The 21,099-nt window shown below is 46.0% G+C and overlaps 1 protein-coding gene across 3 annotated transcripts in view; it reads left to right on the top strand.

The window, feature by feature from the left end:
- Positions 1 to 21,099, top strand: part of TMEM39B (transmembrane protein 39B) — a 230,285-nt gene that overhangs the window by 169,244 nt on the left and 39,942 nt on the right. For all 3 annotated transcript variants that reach the window (XM_086955660.1, XM_086955659.1, XM_086955661.1), the window contains one exon: positions 10,083 to 10,203. In XM_086955660.1, coding sequence (XP_086811786.1) covers positions 10,083 to 10,203 — 121 coding nt within the window. The remainder of the gene's footprint in view (positions 1 to 10,082; positions 10,204 to 21,099) is intronic.

Consider the following 21,099-nt stretch of genomic DNA (forward strand, 5'->3'; position numbering starts at 1 on the left):
CTTGCTGGCTGTTTCTTTCCTTTCAGAGTGAGGGGCAGGGTCGTCAGCCGCCCAGCAGGAGGTGGAGCCAGCATTGTGGCAGGAAGGCACAGCCCTATTCAGGCCCAGGTGCTAACTCCTCCCACCACTCAGGTTGCAAATGCAGTCATTCCGCCTAGGGCTGACTCAGCCAGCCTCCTGGGGAATCCCCAGCCCCTGTCACTCACAAACCAGACAGTCAATACACAAACAGGCCAAGACACACAGAAGGGTCAGACAAGAGAACAGCAACTTTCTAAAAGTGCTGTTCTCAAACACGGGATTTAAAAACAACCTTTCCTAAAAGATGTGTTATTAAATTCTGAGTTCAGGGATACTGGAAACTTATGTCCTATCTTGTTCCTATGGGAAGAAATGCTGGAAGCCACTGTAGCCAGCATCCTCCATGTTAACCAATGGAGCAAGATAGCCTTACAATAGTGAAAAACGAAAATGGCTGTAATTCACTACCAGAGCATGTCACCTGCACTAGTACATGCTCTACCTTTCACATACACTGCACCCTGCCCAGGGGGCTACCTTGGGCCTTCCATAGGGCTGACTGATGTGCACGAAAAGGGAAGGGTTAGGCCTGGTCAGTGGGGACACTGACCAGGAGGACATGGCAGTTTCTAAACTGCCCATAGGCACTGCAGTGGCAGGCCTGAGACACCATTTTAGAGCTACTCCTGTGGGTGGCACAATCAGTGCTGCAGGCCCACTAGTAGCATCTGTCATCACCAGCCCTGGCACACCCTGTGCACTTTACTAGGGACTTCATGGTGACACAAATATGCCAAACATGTATATCCAATCAGAATAGCAATTTACATAGGGAGCACTTACACTCTGTCACTGATCAGCAGTGGCAGAGTGTCCAAAGCATCTAAACCAGCAAAAACGAAATCCAGCACAGCATCAAAAATACAGGAGGTAGATGCAAAAAGATAGGGGGAAACCACGCCAAAGATGCCAGGTCTAACACGTGTCCCCTCCAGCTGAAAGTGGGGAGAACTACCCACCCTCTTGGGAGTTCTCTTCACTAAGGCGGAAAAACCTAGACAGACCATCAGCGTTGGCGTGTTCTGTACCAGGGCGGTGTTCCAGCGTAAAGTCCATTCCCTGTAGGGAGATGGACCACCTCAACAGTTTTGGGTTCTCACCCCTCATCTGCCTTAACCACCTGAGGGGCCTGTGGTCGGTCTGAACACGGAAGTGAGTCCTAAACAGGTAGGGCCTCAGCTTCTTCAGAGCCCAGACCACAGCAAATGCCTCTCTCTCAATCGCACTCCACTTCTGTTCCCTGGAGAGTAGCCTCCTACTAATGAAAGCTACCGGCTGGTCTCCTCCCTCCTCAGTGATTTGTGAGAGTACTGCTCCCACACCATGCTTTGAAGCGTCAGTCTGCACTATGAACTCACTGGAAAAGTCTGGTGCCTTGAGCACCGGTGCTGTGCACATGGCAGTTTTTAGGGCATCAAAAGAAGTTTGGCAGGCTTCAGTCCAGTCCACTCTTTTGGTCAACTACTTAGAAGTGAGTTCTGTCAAGGGGGCGACAATGGTGCCATATCCCTTGACAAACCGTCTGTAATACCCGGTGAGTCCTAAAAAGGCTCTCACCTCTGTCTGGGTCTTGGGGGGCTCCCAAGCCAGAATGGTATCAATCTTCGCCTGTAGGGGCGCCACCTGGCCGCTCCCCACCTGGTGTCCCAAATACACCACAGATCCTTCCCCTGTCTGGCGATTGCTGGCCTTGATAGTGAGGCCTGCCCTTTGCAGAGCCTTCAACACTTCGCAGAGGTGTTGCAAGTGTTCCTCCCACGTAGAGCTGAGCACAGCAATATCATCCAGGTATGCAGGGCTGAATTCCTCCAGCCCGGACAATACCTGGTTAACCAGTCTCTGGAATGTGGCAGGGGTATTTTTCAACCCAAAGGGCATGACTCGGAACTGGAAGTGCCCCTCTGGCGTCGAAAATGCTGACCTCTCTTTGGCCCCATCAGTTAAGGCAATCTGCCAGTACCCAGAAGTCAAATCGAATGTACTAAGGTACTGGGCAGCTCCCAACCGATCCACGAGCTCATCAGCTCTGGGGATGGGGTGTGCGTCAGTCTTCGTGACCGCATTGAGCCCACGGTAGTCCACGCAAAACCTGAGTTCTGGAGGACCACCGGGCGTAGCAGCTTTCTTGGGCACCAAGACCACTGGGCTAGCCCAGGGGCTGCTGGAGGGCTCAATCACCCCTAGCGCCAACATCTTGGAAACCTCTTCCTTGATGCTGGCCCTGACCTTGTCAGCTACCCTGTAAAAACATTTTTTCACAGGCAGACTGTCTCCAGTGTCCACATCATGGACGCACCAGTTGGTGACTCCTGGGGTCAGGGAGAACAGGGAGGAGAACTGACCCAACACTTGGCGACAGTCACTCTGCTGTTCTGGGGTCAGGGTGGGCGAGAGGACCACACCATCCACTGACCCATCTTGCTCCTTAACTGCCAGGAGGTCAGGGAGAGGATCACTATCCTCTTCCATTCCTGGATCTGTAGCCATGAGCATGGTTACTTCAGACCTCTCAAAGTGTGGTTTGAGGCGGTTCACATGCAAGACTCTCAGGGGCTGCCTGGGAGTCCTCAGGTTAACCAGGTAGGTTACCTCACTCTTCCTTTCCACCACCTCATATGGCCCAGTCCACTTGTCTTGGAGCGCACAAGGCTCCACTGGTGCCATCACCCAAACTTTCTGCCCAGGTTGAAATTCGACCAGAGTGGTATTCTGGTCGTGCCATCTTTTCATTTCTTCCTGGCTTGCTTCTAGGTTCGCCTGAGCGAGCTTCCTGAAGCGTTGTGTCTGGTTGCGGATGGCCAGCACATAGCTGAACACATCCTGGGGGGTTTTCCCACTGGACTTTTCCCAACCCTCCATCACCTGTGAGAGAGGTCCTCTAACAGGGTGGCCATACAGGAGTTCAAAGGAACTGAACCCTAAGGACTTCTGAGGCATCTCCCTGTAGGCAAACAACAGGCATGGTAACAAGACGTCCCACATCCGTCTCATGGGCTCCGCTAGGCCCATGATCATACCTTTTAGGGTCCGGTTGAATCTTTCAACCAACCCATTACCTTGAGGGTGGTAAGGAGTGGTGAACTTATAAGTTACCCCACACTCCTCCCACAGAGACTTCATATACCTAGAGATGAAGTTGGTACCCCGGTAGGAGACCATCTCTCTGGGCAACCTCACACGGGAAAAGATCCCCATCAATGCACGGCCCACCACGGGTGCTGTGATTGTCCTGAGATGGACTGCTTCCGGGTACCGGGTGGCATGGTTCACCAAGACCAGGATGAGCCTGTTGCCTAAGGCTGTCTTGGAGTCCAGGGGCCCTACTATGTCTAGTCCCACCCGCTCGAAAGGGGTGCCTTCAACGTCATTCCGATCTTGCCACTAGCTTGACAGGTTTGGCAAGATCTGCAAAAGGAACCAACATGCTTTCTCATCTGGGGCCAGTGGAAGTGGGTGACAAGCCGGTTCAGGGTCTTGTCTTGCCCCAGATGTCCTGCAAGAGGCACGTCATGAGCCAGACCCATTAGGAAGTTTCTGAAGCGCTCGGGTACCACCAGCACACGGGCTGCACCGGGCTCAGCAAACTTAGGCTCGCTATATTGTAGGTCATCTTCCCAGTAGATAAAGTGGTCTCTGACTGCTCCACCTGCTGCCTGATCTACAGCCTGTTGCCTCAGACCAATGAGGGGAGGGCATTCCTTCTGCGCCTGGCAGAACTCCTCCCTGGAGGGTCAACCTTCTTGCTGCCAATGGGTCAGCTCAGGTAGGTCTCCCAGTTCGGCCACCTGTTCCCCTGTAGGTTCCAGGGCATCCCCCTCAGGTTCTGCTCCTTCCTGGACCGTGGGAACTGCTGGGGCGGGTTTCCCGCGCCCCCTGCCTCTTTATCTCCTTGCAGGTCTCTGGGCCACTGTTTCAGGCTCCAGTTCTGCTGAATCACCCTTACTGGCTGCCATAGCACGTGTGGTCACGCAGATCCACGCAGGCAGACCCAACAACTCCAAGTGAGTTCTGTATTCTACATCCTTCCTGGGAGAACTCTCCAGGTCGTTACCTAACAGACAGTCTACAGGCAAGGCATCACTGACAACTACTTCCAAAAGACCAGAGACTCCTCCCCATGCAAAGGGAACACGCGCCAGCTTGCAGAGGCGCACTGAGCTGTCAGCTGCCACTACAGGGCGGAGTACATCAGGGATGATTTGCTCTTCAGACACCCACTGACACCTCACGGATGTCACGCTGGCTCTTGTGTCTCTCAGAGCCTCAACCTCCCTCCCATTGATGGTCACCTTCTGCCCATATTTCTTAGTGTTAGAAGGCAGTAAGGTTTCTGGGACCTTCTCTCGGTCTCCTAGAGAGACAAGGGACATAACTGCTAAGCCCACCTCCCCACTAGAAATCAAATTCCCGCCCAAAGCTACACTTGCTAACCCTGGGGCTGGAGCACCAGTGGGTGCGGGCTTCTTCTTGGGACATTTTGGAGCGATGTGGCCCACCTCATTGCAGTGATAGCAGGTAAGGGGATCCTGGTTATTTCTTCTGTCTCTATTGTCCCGCCTGCCCTTAGAGGGCCATGACTGTTTAGGGTTGGGGGGTTGGGGATTCCTTTCATTGGGAACTATTTTGGGGCCCTTCTGAGAACTCCTTTTGGTTACCCTTGTCCCCCCCCACTCTTCTGCTGGGGACCCTGCCCACCTTTGGCTGTGGTACCCACAATTCCTCTGTGGACCCTGGTACTGGTCCAGCGGTCCGCCTCCTTAGCAAGCTCAATGGGGCCTGTCAGCTTGCTGTCTAAAAGATGCTGGCGCAGCTCTGGAACACAAAGACTACTCAAGTGCTCCCAACTGATTAAATGCAACAACCCCTTAAAATCAGTTACTTTACTGCCCTTCATCCAACTTTCCAGTGCACGCGAGTACAAATTCACACACTCCATCCAAGTCTCAGACTCTCTCTTCTTGGAGTTTCTAAACTGCAGTCTATACTGCTCTGGAGTAAGGCCATATCTGAGGCATAAGGCCTCCTTCATATTGGGGTAGGTCATGGTACCTGCCATCTCTAAGGGCTCTAGAGCACTCCTCCCAGAAGCCTCAAAATGTTTCCACAGGCCCGCCCCCCAATACTGATCTGGCACACCATTCATCTTCAATGCAATTTCATATGAAGTGAACCAGGCATAAATATCCTCACTCCTATGGTAATTCTGTACCAGGTCTTTGGGAATATATACTTTACCCCCATGCACTGGCTGCTCGCTGCCACCATTTGAACTGGCATCCACCTACTTGGCTTTCAGATCCAGTTCTCTCATGCTCAACTCATGAACCAAAAGCAATTTCTTCTCCGCTAGGGCACGGGCCTCTTTCTTGTCTTCCGCTGCCCTTTCTTTCTCCAACTCCAATTGCCTCAGTTTCATTTTCATGACTTCCAAGTCATATTCTCTCACTCTCTGATTCTCTTGTAACTCTTCTGGGGTGAGGCCCCACCCGGAGTGGTTACTGCCAGCTCCTGAGCCTACTCTGCCCAGTGGCAGATTTGTGATTTGAATACCATTTTCTCCATTCACATCATTTCCCTCTTGTGCCTCCCAATGGGCCTTCAAGATTCTCTGCAGCTCCTTCTTTCTGTAGGCGCTCTTTATGGGGCACTCAAACTAAAGGCAGAATTTCCTAAGTTGCTCAACTTTGTATGAATACAAATCTCCAATGGCAAACTCCAATTCTACTTCTGCCTCCTTACTGGGTGCCTTCCCATTCACAGACATGATGCTTGGAAGAGTTACTCAAAAATAGAATCAAAAATCAAAAACCAGTAGTATGCGGTGGCGTAGTGGTCTGCACTCACTAGTGATGTACACCAATTACTGTGGGTCAAGTACAAATACAAGTTCAAATCCCACCGCCTGACCACCAATGTTAGAACTGGGGGTCTCTAGTTGGCAGAGGTAGGTACCACTGTCCAAATAGGGACCCTTACTTCTTGTCAGGGCAAGGAGATAACCCTCTGAAATAACCCCTGCTCACCCTCTAGGTAGCTTGGCGCAAGCAGTCTAGGCTAACCAGAGGCAATGCGTAAAGTATTTGTACCAACACTCACAGTAACACAGTGAAAACACCACAAACTGATTCCACAACAGTTTAGGAAAATAAAGATATTTATTCTAAACTATACAAGACCAAAAAGACAAAAATCCAACATACACAGTTCAAGAATATGGTTTCAAAAGAGTTCTTAAGGTTGTAATCAAAGTTCTTTGAGTTGCGATAAAATAATCCACAGATGCGTGAAAAGTTCACCGTTGCGTCACGTTTACTCACAGTACCTTTTAGATGCAACAAAGTTCCAAACGCAGAAGCTGGTGCGGTGGAAAACAAGCGATGCGTTGCTCCTGAGACCCTGGGGAGGCGATGCGACAGCCCCGCTGCAGCAGCGGGCGTGTTGCGACGAATCCGGTCTGTAATGGGAGGAAGGCCACTTGTATGGATTCCGGTGCGTAGGTCCCGTAGGAAGTTTGTTCTCGCAAAGGCACGATGCGACGATCTCGTAGGTGCTGCGACGATCTCCGGGACGACGAAGCGCGGTCCGGCGGGGATCCTCTCTCTCGCAGCTCCTCGATGCAATGGTTCTGCGACGATGCTCGCAGCGACATGAAGCGGTCCGCAAGCAAGCGGTGCGGCGATCTCACCCAGCGACAACAGGCTCTGCGACGACACTCGCAGCGATGTTTGGCTTCCCGCACTGATCGGGTGCGTCCCGTAAACGAAGGATGCGACGGCTCTGGCAATGGCGTCAGGCGCTGCGACGATTTCGACCTTTGTAGCGGCGGGAAACTTCTCGCACTGTCGGGGATGCGCTCCGCAAGCGAGCGTTGTGACACTTTTCAGATGCAAAAGTCTCTCAAGTTTAGTTTCAAGCTTCCCAGCACAGGTACAACTTCCAGAGGCCCCACAACTGGATCAAGCACTCTAGGAAGGACAGAACTCTCTCAGCAGAGTTCAGGGAAGTTGGGGTGAAGTCCTTTTGTTCCTGGGACTTCTGAACAGGGAGCCCGCTCTTCTCAGGCCCTTAGAGATTCCTTCAAGATAGGGGAAACAGCACACAGCAACCTTCCCCTCTCCTTGGCAGCAAAGCAACAGCAGTTCAGTCCAGCAGAGCAATACCCCTAAAGTCTTTGTTCTCTTAGTGCATGTGGGCCCTGAGCCCGGTCTGAACCAGTTCTGGGTGGATCCTGAGTACTTTGTCTTGCTGGCTGCTTCTTTCCTTTCATAGTGAGGGGCAGGGTAGTCAGCCACCCAGCAGGAGGTGGAGCCAGCATTGTGGCAGGCAGGCACAGCCCTATTCAGGCCCAGGAGCTAACTCCACCCACCACTCAGGTTGCAAATTCAGTCATTCAGCCTAGGGCTGACTCAGCCAGCCTCCTGGGGAATCCCCAGCCCCTGTCACTCACAAACCAGACAGTCAATACACAAACAGGCCAAGGCACACAGAAGGGTCAGACAAGAGAACAGCAACCTTCTAAAAGTGCTGTTCTCAAACACAGGATTTAAAAACAACCTTTCCTAAAAGATGTGTTATTAAATTCTGAGTTCAGGGATACTGGAAACTTATGTCCTATCTTGTTCCTATGGGAAGAAATGCTGGAAGCCACGGTAGCCAGCATCCTCCATGTTAACCAATGGAGCAAGATAGCCTTACAATAGTGAAAAACGAAAATGGCTGTAATTCACTACCAGAGCATGTCACCTGCACTAGTACATGCTCTACCTTTCACATACACTGCACCCTGCCCAGGGGGCTACCTTGGGCCTTCCATAGGGCTGACTGATGTGCACGAAAAGGGAAGGGTTAGGCCTGGTCAGTGGGGACACTGACCAGGAGGACATGGCAGTTTCTAAACTGCCCATAGGCACTGCAGTGGCAGGCCTGAGACACCATTTTAGAGCTACTCCTGTGGGTGGCACAATCAGTGCTGCAGGCCCACTAGTAGCATTTGTCATCACCAGCCCTGGCACACCCTGTGCACTTCACTAGGGACTTCATGGTGACACAAATATGCCAAACATGTATATCCAATCAGAATAGCAATTTACATAGGGAGCACTTACACTCTGGCACTAATCAGCAGTGGCAGAGTGTCCAAAGCATCTAAACCAGCAAAAACGAAATCCAGCACAGCATCAAAAATACAGGAGTTAGAGGCAAAAAGATAGGGGGAAACCATGCCAAAGATGCCAGGTCTAACAGTTCTCATATTGTATCTTCAGTACACCAGTGTAGGTTTAGTGCTGTAGCTTCCTTTATAAGTGATGGATTAAAAAAGCTCTTGGGGTATGGCTCCCCAGACATTCCACATCTCCGCATAGAAACAGTAGTGGCGGCTCCACTGACTCTGCCGGCGTTAATGTTCCAAGCAGCTGCCCGAAGGACGGGGGTTCTGGACTCAACTAACGCGACAACACACGCGTGGCATTACCAATTGCAGCAACAGGCAGGCGTTATCCTGTATTCACCATCCGCATTACTGGATTGGTGTCTCTGGCTACCACCATGCAGGGATAAATGGGGCACACATGCACTTAATTCGCTGGTAGTACAGTCCGTCGGAGATTTATTCAATGTTGGCCTTGCTAGGGATTGGGTTGATCTGCAGACGGGAGGAGCTACGCCCATTATTCTTACACAGTTCCAATTTCACAGAACACGACACACATTATTAAATATTCTGGGAGATGACTTGCTAGAACCCTTGGAGCTGCCAGCCTTGACCTTTGTCATAAAGACGAAGTCGCGTTCCAGAATAGTATTCACAATCTACAAATTATCCATGTCCTATAGGGAAAACCTCAACACTAAAGCTCGACTAGCTTGGCAACGAGACTTGAATAGGGATGTAGATGACACGTGTGGACTTACTTCTGCTCTAGCACTCAACGCATCTCATTAAACGGTGAACATAGACTGATCCACTTTAAATATCTCAATAGTGTATATTACACCTCAGAGAGATTGCATAGATACGGCTTCCGAGAAGATCCAGCCTGTTAGCGATGCACTGCGCTGCCAGCTGATTTCCTACATTTGGCCTGGTCTTGCCCGTGGATATCCAACTTTTGGGATTCGGTTTTTAGGGAACTAGGACGGGTAACTGAACGGACACTCACACCTGAACCTGCCCTTACACTGCTGGGATACTCTAAACAGATACCTAAGGGGGTACGCTGGCTGGTGGACATGGGATTTTTATTAGCCAGACACAGGGTAGCGATATGTTGGTCACGTGGACCGGTTCCCAGGATAGCCCAGTGGTCATGGGATACGATATACTGCAGCACACAAATGGAGCATTTTAGGGTACTCCTACTGCCACGGAGCTGACCTAAAAACCTTGCTACCAAGACTGAGGGCGCAGTGGCACCTACTGACGCCACGCAGGAACCGACCTGATCTACTTCACATAAAAAGACATTTTGTGACAGCCCTCCGCTGATATACTGAAATAGGTACATTTTAGCCACCTTCTACATGCTTATGTCACACCGTGACTGTTGTTGGAGGGATGCTCTGTGTATAAGTGAGGGGGTGCGGATTGTTGATATGATGTCGCTGGAAATGAGGCATCTACTGTCCTACTGGTACTTTGCTGTGACTAGCTTGATTAACATGTGTCATTGCTATTACTACTCCGATATATTGAGTCTCTTGTCTGTTTGTTTTAAAACTCAATAAAACATTTTTTTTTAAAGCTCCTGGGTTTCTTAAGTCCTGTTTTCTCTTGAAAAGGAAAATATACAATGGAGTATGTGTCCAGGAGAACTTACTATAGCCCTCTATTCCTGATCCCTTTCCTGCTTTTAAGACCAAGACACCTGTTCTTTAGTATTTTTTATTTTGAGAATTGTGTGCCTGAATACTTACGTTTTTCACTTTATATAAAATATTGTCTGTCAGTGTCCTACCTGAACACCCAATACAAGTACGCTTCTCTTTCCTTTTCCCTGCAGCTGGACAGAGGAATGCATGTGGCCACAAGGGGTACTGGTGAAACACAATAAGAATGTATACAAAGCTGTTGGTCATTATAATGTGGCTGTGCCTTCGGACGTGTCCCACTTCAGATTTCATGTAAGCATGTTTCTAATCAAAATAAATGCTTGGAGTGTTGTGGTTTGTGGGCTGTGCATGTAACATTTTTATTACTGGTGCTAATACTGTGTTGTAAAGTGTCACTTGGAACAAGCTGTTTGAGCCTGTCACATCAGTTGACTTCGTTTGTATTTATAGAAAAAAATGCCCAGCTATGTGTGCTTTCTTGAAGCTTGCCTGCACTAAACTGTCATGTGCAGAGTCAATGTTACAATATAATCAGACTGGGAAGAAGGCCAGTGTACTTTGAATTGCTTGTTTGTGTTTATTCACTGTTTATTTTCATTTTCTTTTCTAATATACATTCAATTTTCCAGTTGTTGTGGAAATCTGACTAGCCAACACAAGTTTTGCGAGTTTTCTGCTTTATCAAGAAATGAAAAAGTAATGCAAAATCAATTCATAACACTGTGTATCACACTTTTCTTTTTACAGTATTGAAATTAGTTACAATTCATTTTAACAAATCCAGTCAGTATTTAAATGATTATCTTCAGTTGTTGTTTATAAACAGGGCTACTGGTATGTGATTTTGCGGCCTCTGCATTTTTTGTATCCTTATGGATTGGCAGCACTTGCTACATAAGCGATCTGCTTCTGCACAAATTGTAGATTTTAACAAAATAAATTTTCTAGCTCAAATGGACTGAAAGTTAATAAAAACTCTACCAAAAGTGTTGCTGCACAGTGACCAGTATTTTGTCTCGCAGGGCAGGTCACCTTCCAGTTGCTTATTTGGATTTGTGTCAAACTAATATTAATGAGATGAAACCTTGGTCCATACAGTGTTCACGTGTGAGAATGACGAACTAGTGATGAAATACTGCTTCGAAATGCGATGCATTATGCCCCATAATTTCCATTTCCTTGCCACATAATGTAGTCAACCATGCCACATAATGTGGTTCTCCCCTGCTGAACAATTCCACTGGCTCTGGTTATAAGTCGTTATATGTTGTATTATTTTGATGTATTTTATTAAAACTATTTTGCACATGTGGCGCATATAGGGACTCGTGCTATAGATCAATTTAAAGAATCTCTTACTGTTCATGTTTAAAAACCTGTTTGGAATATGTCAAAATAAATTACAAATTATAGATTTTACTAAACCTCTCAGTGATGGCATTTTACTGTTGGAGGGATTCTGCTCAGGAATAGAACTATGTTTGGTACCATAGAACATCGGCTTGTAGGGACTGAGTCATCATACCACCGTAGTATCTACAAGATCAAGTTCATCCTGCTATAGTGCCTCACTTGCCTTCCTAACCTTACTTGAGAAACAAGGGAATTGACACCCCGGAACACAAAAGTCCCGATCCTCTTAAGGATCGAAGTAACAGGATACACCCTTTCGCTCTCTCACTCATACTGGTCCACAATAAAATAAACAAGAGACCCGAAGGAAGTTTAGAATATTTATTCAAACTATCAATGTAGTATTCATTCCAAACAAATGCAAACTGAAAATACTGTTAGCCTGGTCAAGAAAACATATATCATAAAAAGCCCTGTCCTGTTATAAGAAATAATACTTTAAATCTTCTTAATTGAAAACCTATTTGAAATATGTCTAAATAAAGTCCAAATTATAGGTTTTACTAATCCTTTCAGTGATTGCATTTTATTTGTCATTTTGGTAACTTGCATTATTTTATGCTATATTTAAACTACTTAATAAACATTTGTCACTCGCATGTATTGCAGGTTTTATTTGTATAGTTCTAAAGACCATGATAAATCTGTATATGGAGGGACACAATTTGACATGAAGTTTAAATACATTAATATTTTGACTTATGAGTTAAAATATGTACATTTTTAATGTGAGTGTTTTTGCTTACCGCAATCGCCTTGCACATGTTTGCCAAATTTAATTGCAGGAAAACAATAGTTTTTTCTACTAGAATGTACTATACTATTAGATCTCAAGCAATCTAGCAAAGTATCCAAACGTGCAAAAATCATCATGAAGATAGAAGACACACTTGGTCCGGGTTTTGCTTGTTGCCTTCTGAGAAGCGGTTAAACCTGAGTCCGAGCGGGCGTGCAGCGCAGTTACCGGAGGCGATTTCCCGGCTCCTAGCCACCCGGTATCACAGCCGTAACAGCGCAGCAACCGTACCGCAATTTGGAGCGGTGGTTTTCCGACGCCAGCACCAGTGCCGGCGTTCTAGCAGTGAGCTCTGGCGACGGCCCGGAGCAGAGTGGTCAGAGCTGTCCAACAGTAGTCCTTCCACTCTGTGTGTCTGGCGTTTGGCGTCTGGGTGTCCTGAGCTGCAGCTGCCACTGCATCCTGCAAGTTGGGCGAGTCGGGAGAGCCGGGAGTGCCCGGGGAGTCGCGGAGCCGTGGGAGCTCCGCCCCCGCTAGTGCCAGAGGTCTGTATCACCCGCTGCAGTCATCGGCTGGGCCGCGGAGGTCCCAGCAGGCTTCTCCAGTCAGCAGGCCGCCCGAATCAGACCCCAAACCCCCACAGGTGAGAGTGCTCAGGGGGGGTCCGAGCACCGTGCTTTGTTCTGCGCACCTTCGCCTTCCGCTCAAGAAGAGGTCTGGTCAGAGTCAGGTCCAGTCAGTGTCCGAGTCTTCTGGGGGTGAAGGGTGAAGGAAGCACTGGGAGCAGTGGATACTCTCTCCCCCACCCCCAACCAACAACAACCAACAACACTGCCCATATTCTCTGCCCAGTATCCTGGTTTTGGCCTGCACGTCCGGGCTGCAATTTCCTTAGTTTGAAGTGGTGGAGAAGCCCTTGGAGCAGGATTCCGGTCACGGGCTTTCTTGGCCTCATTGGTCTCACCATGCAACAAAATAATAATCAAAATTAAAAACCAATTAGGAAACCAACTAGGAAAAACAGAGTTCAAAGTCGAAAACTCGCTGAATATAGAGTGCAAACCGCAGAGTTCACCCCCCCTCACGCAATTTCCTCAAACTCACGATCACCTAACGAGTTAGAGGAAAAAGGGCAAAAGAGGGCAAAAAGAGGCAAAGGCCGAAAGAAACCAAAAGAAGCTAAGAAGCTTGCCATCGCCCACCTTCCGCGTTTCAACCAGAGGCCCATCGCCCCATAAACGGTGTAAAAAAAAAAAAACCTTTTAATGCAGCAATTACCGTATTTTCTTGCAACGTTCTGCGAAGGCCTACATCATAAGAGCTCCCCAATAGCTCTTTAACAGTTCTAACAGATCCGCTTAGCAACAAACAACAAAAGCATTTTAAAGTGGAAGAAGAAAAAAAAAACCTTGTAATCAATCTCAATCAATCAAACAAAACAACAATAACCAAACCATAACCATAATAGCTACAATAGCTGGACAGTTCAAATATACTATTCGGCATCACTAATTACTTCACAAAACAAAATTTACAATCCGACTGAAAAAAGAATCAAATTTATCCAGGCGGCAGCACAGACTTATCTCACACTAAAAATAATAAATCATAAACCTAAGATAATCAATAACCATGAGATCTGGCAAAGAAAGGCGTTCTGTCACAAAGATGATTACCAGCAGGAAAAGGAAAAGCGCAATCTTAAAAGAACTAACTAAAACTCAAGCCACCACAATAACAACACTGGGCACCGAAATGACTCAAACCCACAAGGATTCTGACATATTGGTGGACATCGGGGAGGTACTAAGTACATCATCATCAAATCAAAAACGTCAAGAAAAGAACTACTCTCAACCTAAAATATATTCTAAATTTTCCTTTGTTAAAGATGCCGGAGCAGTGCTAAATCTCAGCATCAGTAATCGGTTGGGCCTCCCCTCCCCTCTGCATCCGGCAATAGACACAGTGACAGCCCCACAAATGAACACCCTAACTTCAGCAATTACAACCTCTACGGAAACAAGGGGTGGTATAAATCCTGGATTCAAAACTTATCTTGGAAATAAAATCAATGATAATAAAGTTAGAGATCAAGGGACAGAATGTGACGACTGGAAAAACGGAAAAAGCTCTACAAGCAACTGTGGGAAACAGATCAAAGAAATTACCATCTCTCCCCTTTCCGATAGGATCGTCCACAAAACATCTACATCAATTCCATTAGAGCCGGAAATCAAAATACGGTCCCACCTATGTCCAGGTTTTTTCCCATCTACAGCTTCCATATCACCCACTGGATTACAAACTGACCAAGTTAACCACGAGACCATTTCTATAAGAACTATCGTTCCAGTTCTTTGTCCAACTAATTCAGCTGAGGTCTCCCATCCACAATCAAACCTGGGAGCCTGTCATGATCCCCAAGGAAACATAAACGTAAGTCCCATTAGTCTTCAAGGACAAAGGGACCCTGGATTCATCTCCAGGGTCCATCAGCTCTAACGGTTCCGCCGATAAGAACACTATTCTCAAGCTGGAATTGTCAACACCACCGATCAGTAGCCTGCTCCCGGTCCCGGCGGCTCCAGCAGCCGTCGGTAGGCCAGGGGAGGCCTGGGGAATCGAAGCAGAGGACCTAGCTCTCACATTAGAAAATGCACCCGTTCTTTCTAGCGACGAATGGGAAAATCTCGTCACCACATACACTTCTGCGATCAAAGGCGAAATAGGGGGGTCAAGAACCAACCCAATCTATAGAGAAGTCGAAAGAGGAAACCCCAACAGCCGAGAATGCAATCTGGGCACCCCTGCTCAACACAATGCAACTCGCAACAAAAGCTATGGAGTACCACTCTGATAAGATGGATATTCAGCTAACTCTACTCAACTGTCTAGCCCTTCATGTTACAAGCATTGACAGGAAGTTATCTGACTTGAACAATTTCATCTCAAAAGCTCAAGCCGAAACATTGATAATTCCACCAAGCTGTTCGTGTTATCTAATCTTTGTTATCTAATCATTGATAAACTTGCACTACCCACGGTGATAGGCGACCTTCTAATGGATTTAAAAAAAAAACATCAATACAACAGAGCCAACTATTCCAGGTAAACCACATTTTAAACAAACACGAAATCTTAAAAATACTAGGGACCTATTCTCCGAGGAAGATGATAAGCTACCTCCATCAGATATGAATAGATCACTCCAGGCTTCTTCAGCTGAGGCCAGAACCGACCCTCATGCGAGAGAGGTAGTTACAATCAATCAGGCTCCTCAAGACGACCTAGGAAACTACTGCAGGGGTAGAGCGAGCATCCACTCAAGTCCCATCCGCATCAGCAAAACGCACTTTCCAGAACTATCTCGAGCGGTACAGGGATGCAATATCTACAAAAAACTTTCAAGCCAACCAATTGAAGGAGACGTCTCGCCAATCAAAACCAAAAACTCTAAACAACTGCGAAAACAGAGGAGCAAAGGGAGGAATAACATTCCTCCAATCAACACATTCTTCCAAGCCGCAAATGAAGTTCAGAGTGAACCAAAACTAGATCAAAGAGCACGAAGCGACCCACCAACTCGTCAGCCCAATGCTACCACCATCTCATCATCTGATTCAATAGCTCAAATTAATGCGGGAACTACACATTTAATGGAACTGAAACAATCTGAAACAATCCGCGATCTATAACACTGCAGATCTGGCAGCAAAAAATTTGTCACCACCAACTAAAAGTGAATTTACCACTGCCACAGATGCAGCCTCAACAACTGCCGACAATTTAGGAGGTCCAGTAAAGCCTAAATTAATAATGGAAACAACAACAAGGGGAGCCTCAGCTGGCCCAACCACGAACAATATAGAGTGGTGGAAGAAAGGGCTAAGCGTTGATTCAGGAAATAGAGACGACCCTGTAATACAGTCATTCTGTTCCCCAGAGGAGACAAAAGCACTCTCGCACCTCGTCACCTCCACAAATAGCCCACGACGGGTCCCTACCCAGTCAATACTCTTCATCCCTGAATATAAATCTAAAGGTCGCGGCCACACCCTCAACAGAGGGAACATTCTTCGAATACTAACCGCCATTAGTAATCTGACAGGGATTCGATCACAAGACTTAGTATCCGTTCTATTTGAAACCTTCAAAAACCTCTCGGACCTGGAAATAACCAAATCTATCTGGGTCAACCAGGAAATAGCAGCGAAAATTCTTAAAGAGAAGCCCCAAATGCAAGCTTGGGGGATATCCAGAACCCCTTCTTGTACAGGTTCATGAATCTAAAGGCGACAAGACAAAAAATAAAGTAGATCTTGGTCCCTATAACTCCGTGCTTAAAGGAGCACGAAGTTCCTCCGTTGAGGTTACACAAAACAGCAGAGCAACTGTTCCGAAGGGTCGGGACGAAAGAGGAACGGAACTTTCAATCGACTGGTCTTGGATCTCGAGAACAATAAACAGCAGACCTGAAGCTCATCGACAGATGGAAAAAAATACAATAAACTCCTCGATGTTAACATTTTGCTCCTGGAACATAAACGGCTTTGGTGCAAAAACTTCTGATAAAGGATTATTATTGTATCTTCAGCAATTTGATATAATCCTATTACAGGAAACATGGCTAGAAGAGCCTTTTCATTTACAAGGCTTCAAAACATACCATCTCTCAGGGACTAGAAACTCAAAATTTGGACATTTGAAAGGCGGGCTCACAACCTATGCTTCAATTAAATCGATAAACTCAGTGAAGGAGCTACCAAGCATAAATACCGCAACAAATACAGTTTCAAATATTAAGCCACAGAAATAAAGAAGTCTTAACAATTGTTAATTCTTACATTCACCTCCATAATAAAAGAACCGGTGTAAATACCTTAGTAACTGAATTGACAAATCTCATCACTGCGGAACCATCTTCAAATTATATCGTCTCGGGGAACTTTAACATGTTCCTTACAGGAGGGATTGACCCGGATAGTCCTGCAGCAGAACTCCACGCAGCATGGGGTATCCCAAACCAGGACGCCTGCAGATGGGGCAAGTCATCCAAAATCTCGAGGGGCCTTCTAACAGAGCTGACGCATTTGTCTTTGGTTGCATTAAATGGGCGTTTCGCAGGAGACTGCCCACCGGCTACCACCTTCCACACTGCCCAATGTAATACCACAATTGACTACACTTTCACGTCTTTATCGACTTTCGGCTTAATAAAAGGGTTTATGATCGGAAATCAGGATCACAGTGACCACCAGCCCCAAGAGTTTACCCTTGATGTTCATGGAACAGCAACTACTTACACAATGGAGGTCACAAATGTAATGATAACAGCAAATCACCAGAGAATCAAATGTAACACCCGCGATCCAGAATAACTCCAGGCCCTCGCAAAAAAAAGATGGGACAGCTTCAATCCAACCAAGTAAAAAAACAAGTCAAGAGAAGGATTAGTAAGACCAAAAAATCCTGGGGTCGCCTCATGCAACCAGGCACGAAGCGAAATACTCCACCTCTCACGACATCAGGATGCCGAACTAAGGGAGTTAAAAACCAACATCAACAGGGCAATGCGCAGTCTTCGTATATACCGCCCAGTTGATAACATCCAGTCCGAATTGAGGAGTCTTATAGCACGCAAAAATAACAACAAATATTCTCGCCCTTTCTCTTCTGTCTGACGCCTCCAAAAAAATCAACAAACCGCTATTCGTCTGCTTTATCGATTACAAGGCAGCTTTTGACAGCATCGACAGGGGGATACTTTGGGCCAAACTAGCGAGGTGGTGAATTCCCACAAATCTTCTAAACCAGCTAATCCTGCTTCACTCCAAAACTTGGGTCCAGATTAAAATCGGAGCGGGAGATACCCTGTCTAGAAAGATTCCTACTACCAAAGGGTTGAAGCAGGGTTGTGTCTTGGCCCCAACCTTGTTCACCCTCTTTGTCTCTGACCTTTCCACCGAGCTGGACAACTGCAACCATCATGCCCCGAACCTGGGGGGCTTAACTCTATCGAACCTCTTGTACGCAGATGACCTGCTACTAATCAGCCGTACTCCAATCGGCCTCCAGCATCTGATAAATATCACAAGTACCTTCGCTGAAAAAATGGGCTGACCATAATCTGGAAAAATCTAAAGTAATGGTACTAAACCAAGGTCCCAACAAACTCAAACCAAGGTCCCAACAAACCCTATCCACGATGGTCAATGAACAATCGGCTGCTGGTCCCAACAGAGGAGTACAAGTGTCTGGGAATCATATTTGAGAGAAATGGCTCATTTTCCAAACAGAAAGCATCCATCAAAGACAGAGGGACTGTATTGGCAGTTGCTTTAAAACACATCAATCAAAAAATAACTGGCCCTAGCCTTCTCCCTTTGCTAGAAGTGCTTCGAGCGCGGCTGCTACCCTCCATCACTTACGGAAGTGAAGCAATGAGAGGATGAGACGAGGCTACCTTGGACATAGTGGTTGCTAAGGCCCTAAGAATAATATTCAATCTTCCGCAATTTACCTCACCAGCGCAAATAAGATTAGAATTCGGACTGCTAAAGCAGCAAATCTCACGGAAAGGGGCCTTCGCCAAATGCTGGTTCAAAATAAAGGGGGCCGAGCCGGGCACATTGAATTCATACCTGTGGTTGGAAATCTCAAGGAGAAATGATAGCCCAGCGATGAGTTACCTTCATTCAGCAATCAAGCTGCTAGCTCTACAGGACCTATGGGACTCTTGCTTATCCCAGAAAAGCTTCAAGGTCCTGGTAAACAAATCAGTAAAGATTGTATCTCTAACTGAAGATAAAGCTGCCCTTAGCAGGAGGGCCCACAGCTGGTTTGTAATCCAGAGCTACATGTCAACAAAGCCCCAACTATACTTAGGAACAGGTTTTGCAAGAATAACAAAAGAACAGTTCCTTCATCTGAGGCTGGGAATCTTACCAGCAAAGCCCCACCTTCCTCCATGGAAACGTACAATCTCCTCTAATTGCTGCAGACTGTGGAAATCTAAACGAAGACCTAATACATCTACTATGCATCTGCAATGGCTTGAGAGCGGAAAGGAGACAGTTTCTAAAACAGCTCCTGTTTGCAAGTCAGGTTTCGATCTTGCAGGGAGACGGTAAAGGCCTGTTTCGATGGCAGCAACATCCGCCTGTCTTGCAGCCTTGTTTGGTTTATGAGGGAAGCAAACACAAAGTTAAGTCTGGAAGATCCACAAGTTATCGGTCTGTATGCTATGCCAGCGGGCTTATGAGACAAGTATAACAACCCTCTCTATTAGTGCTCTGATTAATACCTACGAATACTTCCCTGGTTGCCAAGCTGTCAGCAGTCAGCACAGGCGGGCTTCGAGTTCATCGACTTTGTATTCTCCACAAACATCACTTCATGTGATGCATCCATCCACGAGAACAAGCCTTATGTTGATCTATCTTATTAACTATGAAGAACTATCTTACCTACAAGTTTTTATTCCTCTGTAATTTTATTGAATTACAACATATTTGTAATCTTTTAGCATCTTTTAATGGTGAAGATACATCTTGTGAATTAATGTTTTACTTGTTTGCGAAGGTTTTAATTAATCATGCAGTAAAGTCATTATCTTATCTATTAGATCTCTGGTACTGTGATGAGCTCCAGGTTCGCTCCCTCTTACGCAAACTTACTTTTGGGCTTGCATGAGAGGTAGTGTTTCTTGGTTGATACAACTTCAGAGTATTTTAAAGATATAGTACTTTGGGTAAGATATATTGATCATATGCTTATGCTGAAAGACTAATGCAACTTTCTCAACAGAAACACATTTAACATGGAATTCTCTTTAGTACCGTATGCTGGACCAGACATCTTGCCTCATAAAGAAAGATATCCCATATTGGGGATGGTCTCGCTCAGCAAAAAAGATTATGCAATGAACAAAATGACTACTAGTTAGAGCAATAAGCTTTCCTCAGTAAATTTAGCAAAAGGGACTATGATGCAAAAGCCCTAAAAGAAGGACCAAGTGAAGTTGGGAGAAGAACTCCCAATGACAAAAAAACCTTAGAAAGTTAACCATGCTTTTGGATTTATAGTTGGGTTCTCCCTTTCTACTGAGCCAGAAAGGTTGGAATGTCAGACTGGACAATGATCCTAACATGTTGGACATAAACCTCTAATAACATGTACCTGTACCCGTGCAAGAACGATGGGTATCAGAATCACAAAAAATGATTCTATTTCATATGCAGATATTAAAGAGAAAATTAGTTGGTTACCACAATAGCAATGGGATGCTATAACTGTGGTAATTATGTATGTTTAGTAGCCTTCTCGATATCATTTTAATGCAACCTGTGCGGTATACTTAATTTACTGTATTTGTAATCTACCCTATGTGGGTTCAGCAAAATGCTCACTACAGATCTGACTAAAGGAACACTTCAGGGCCATCAAAATAAATAGAAATGCACATTAGCAGAGGTGAATTTGTAGTCTACTATATGTGGGTTTAACAAAATGCACACTAAAGATCTGGCTGAAAGAGCACATCAGGACCTTAAAAAATGCACTGTATTGAGAGCAGTTTAACACACATTAAAAATCACAGAATAATCTGATAACACAAATTATGCATGGGGAGAGAAATAGACGAGATAGAAATAGAGACCTTATTTTAAGATAAAAGAAAGTATTTTGGATTCAGTCCTTCAATACCATTAAAGAACCTTTAAATACTTAATCATTAACTGCACTATTTTTGGACTGATGCTTATAGCAAATTAGAATTGGTTGGTCTTGCCTTTAGGATAGACAAAATAGATTAGTCAAAAGTTACTGCTACAAGTGTGCTAGTAAGTATAGAGTGTTTAGGGTTTGAATTGGGTTGAAATATGTTACCACAAAAATAAGTCTGTGTTAAAAGCAATGTGTATTTATATATTACAAACTAAAGAGGTCAGGTATTTCATTCTGAAATTATACATAATTTTTCCATAATTTAAACAAAAGTCTCCTTTATAACATGAAAATGAATATGCGACTTA

Source organism: Lissotriton vulgaris, chromosome 2_1, assembly GCF_964263255.1.
Source record: "Lissotriton vulgaris chromosome 2_1, aLisVul1.2, whole genome shotgun sequence".
In the NCBI taxonomy this organism is placed as follows: domain Eukaryota; kingdom Metazoa; phylum Chordata; class Amphibia; order Caudata; family Salamandridae; genus Lissotriton; species Lissotriton vulgaris.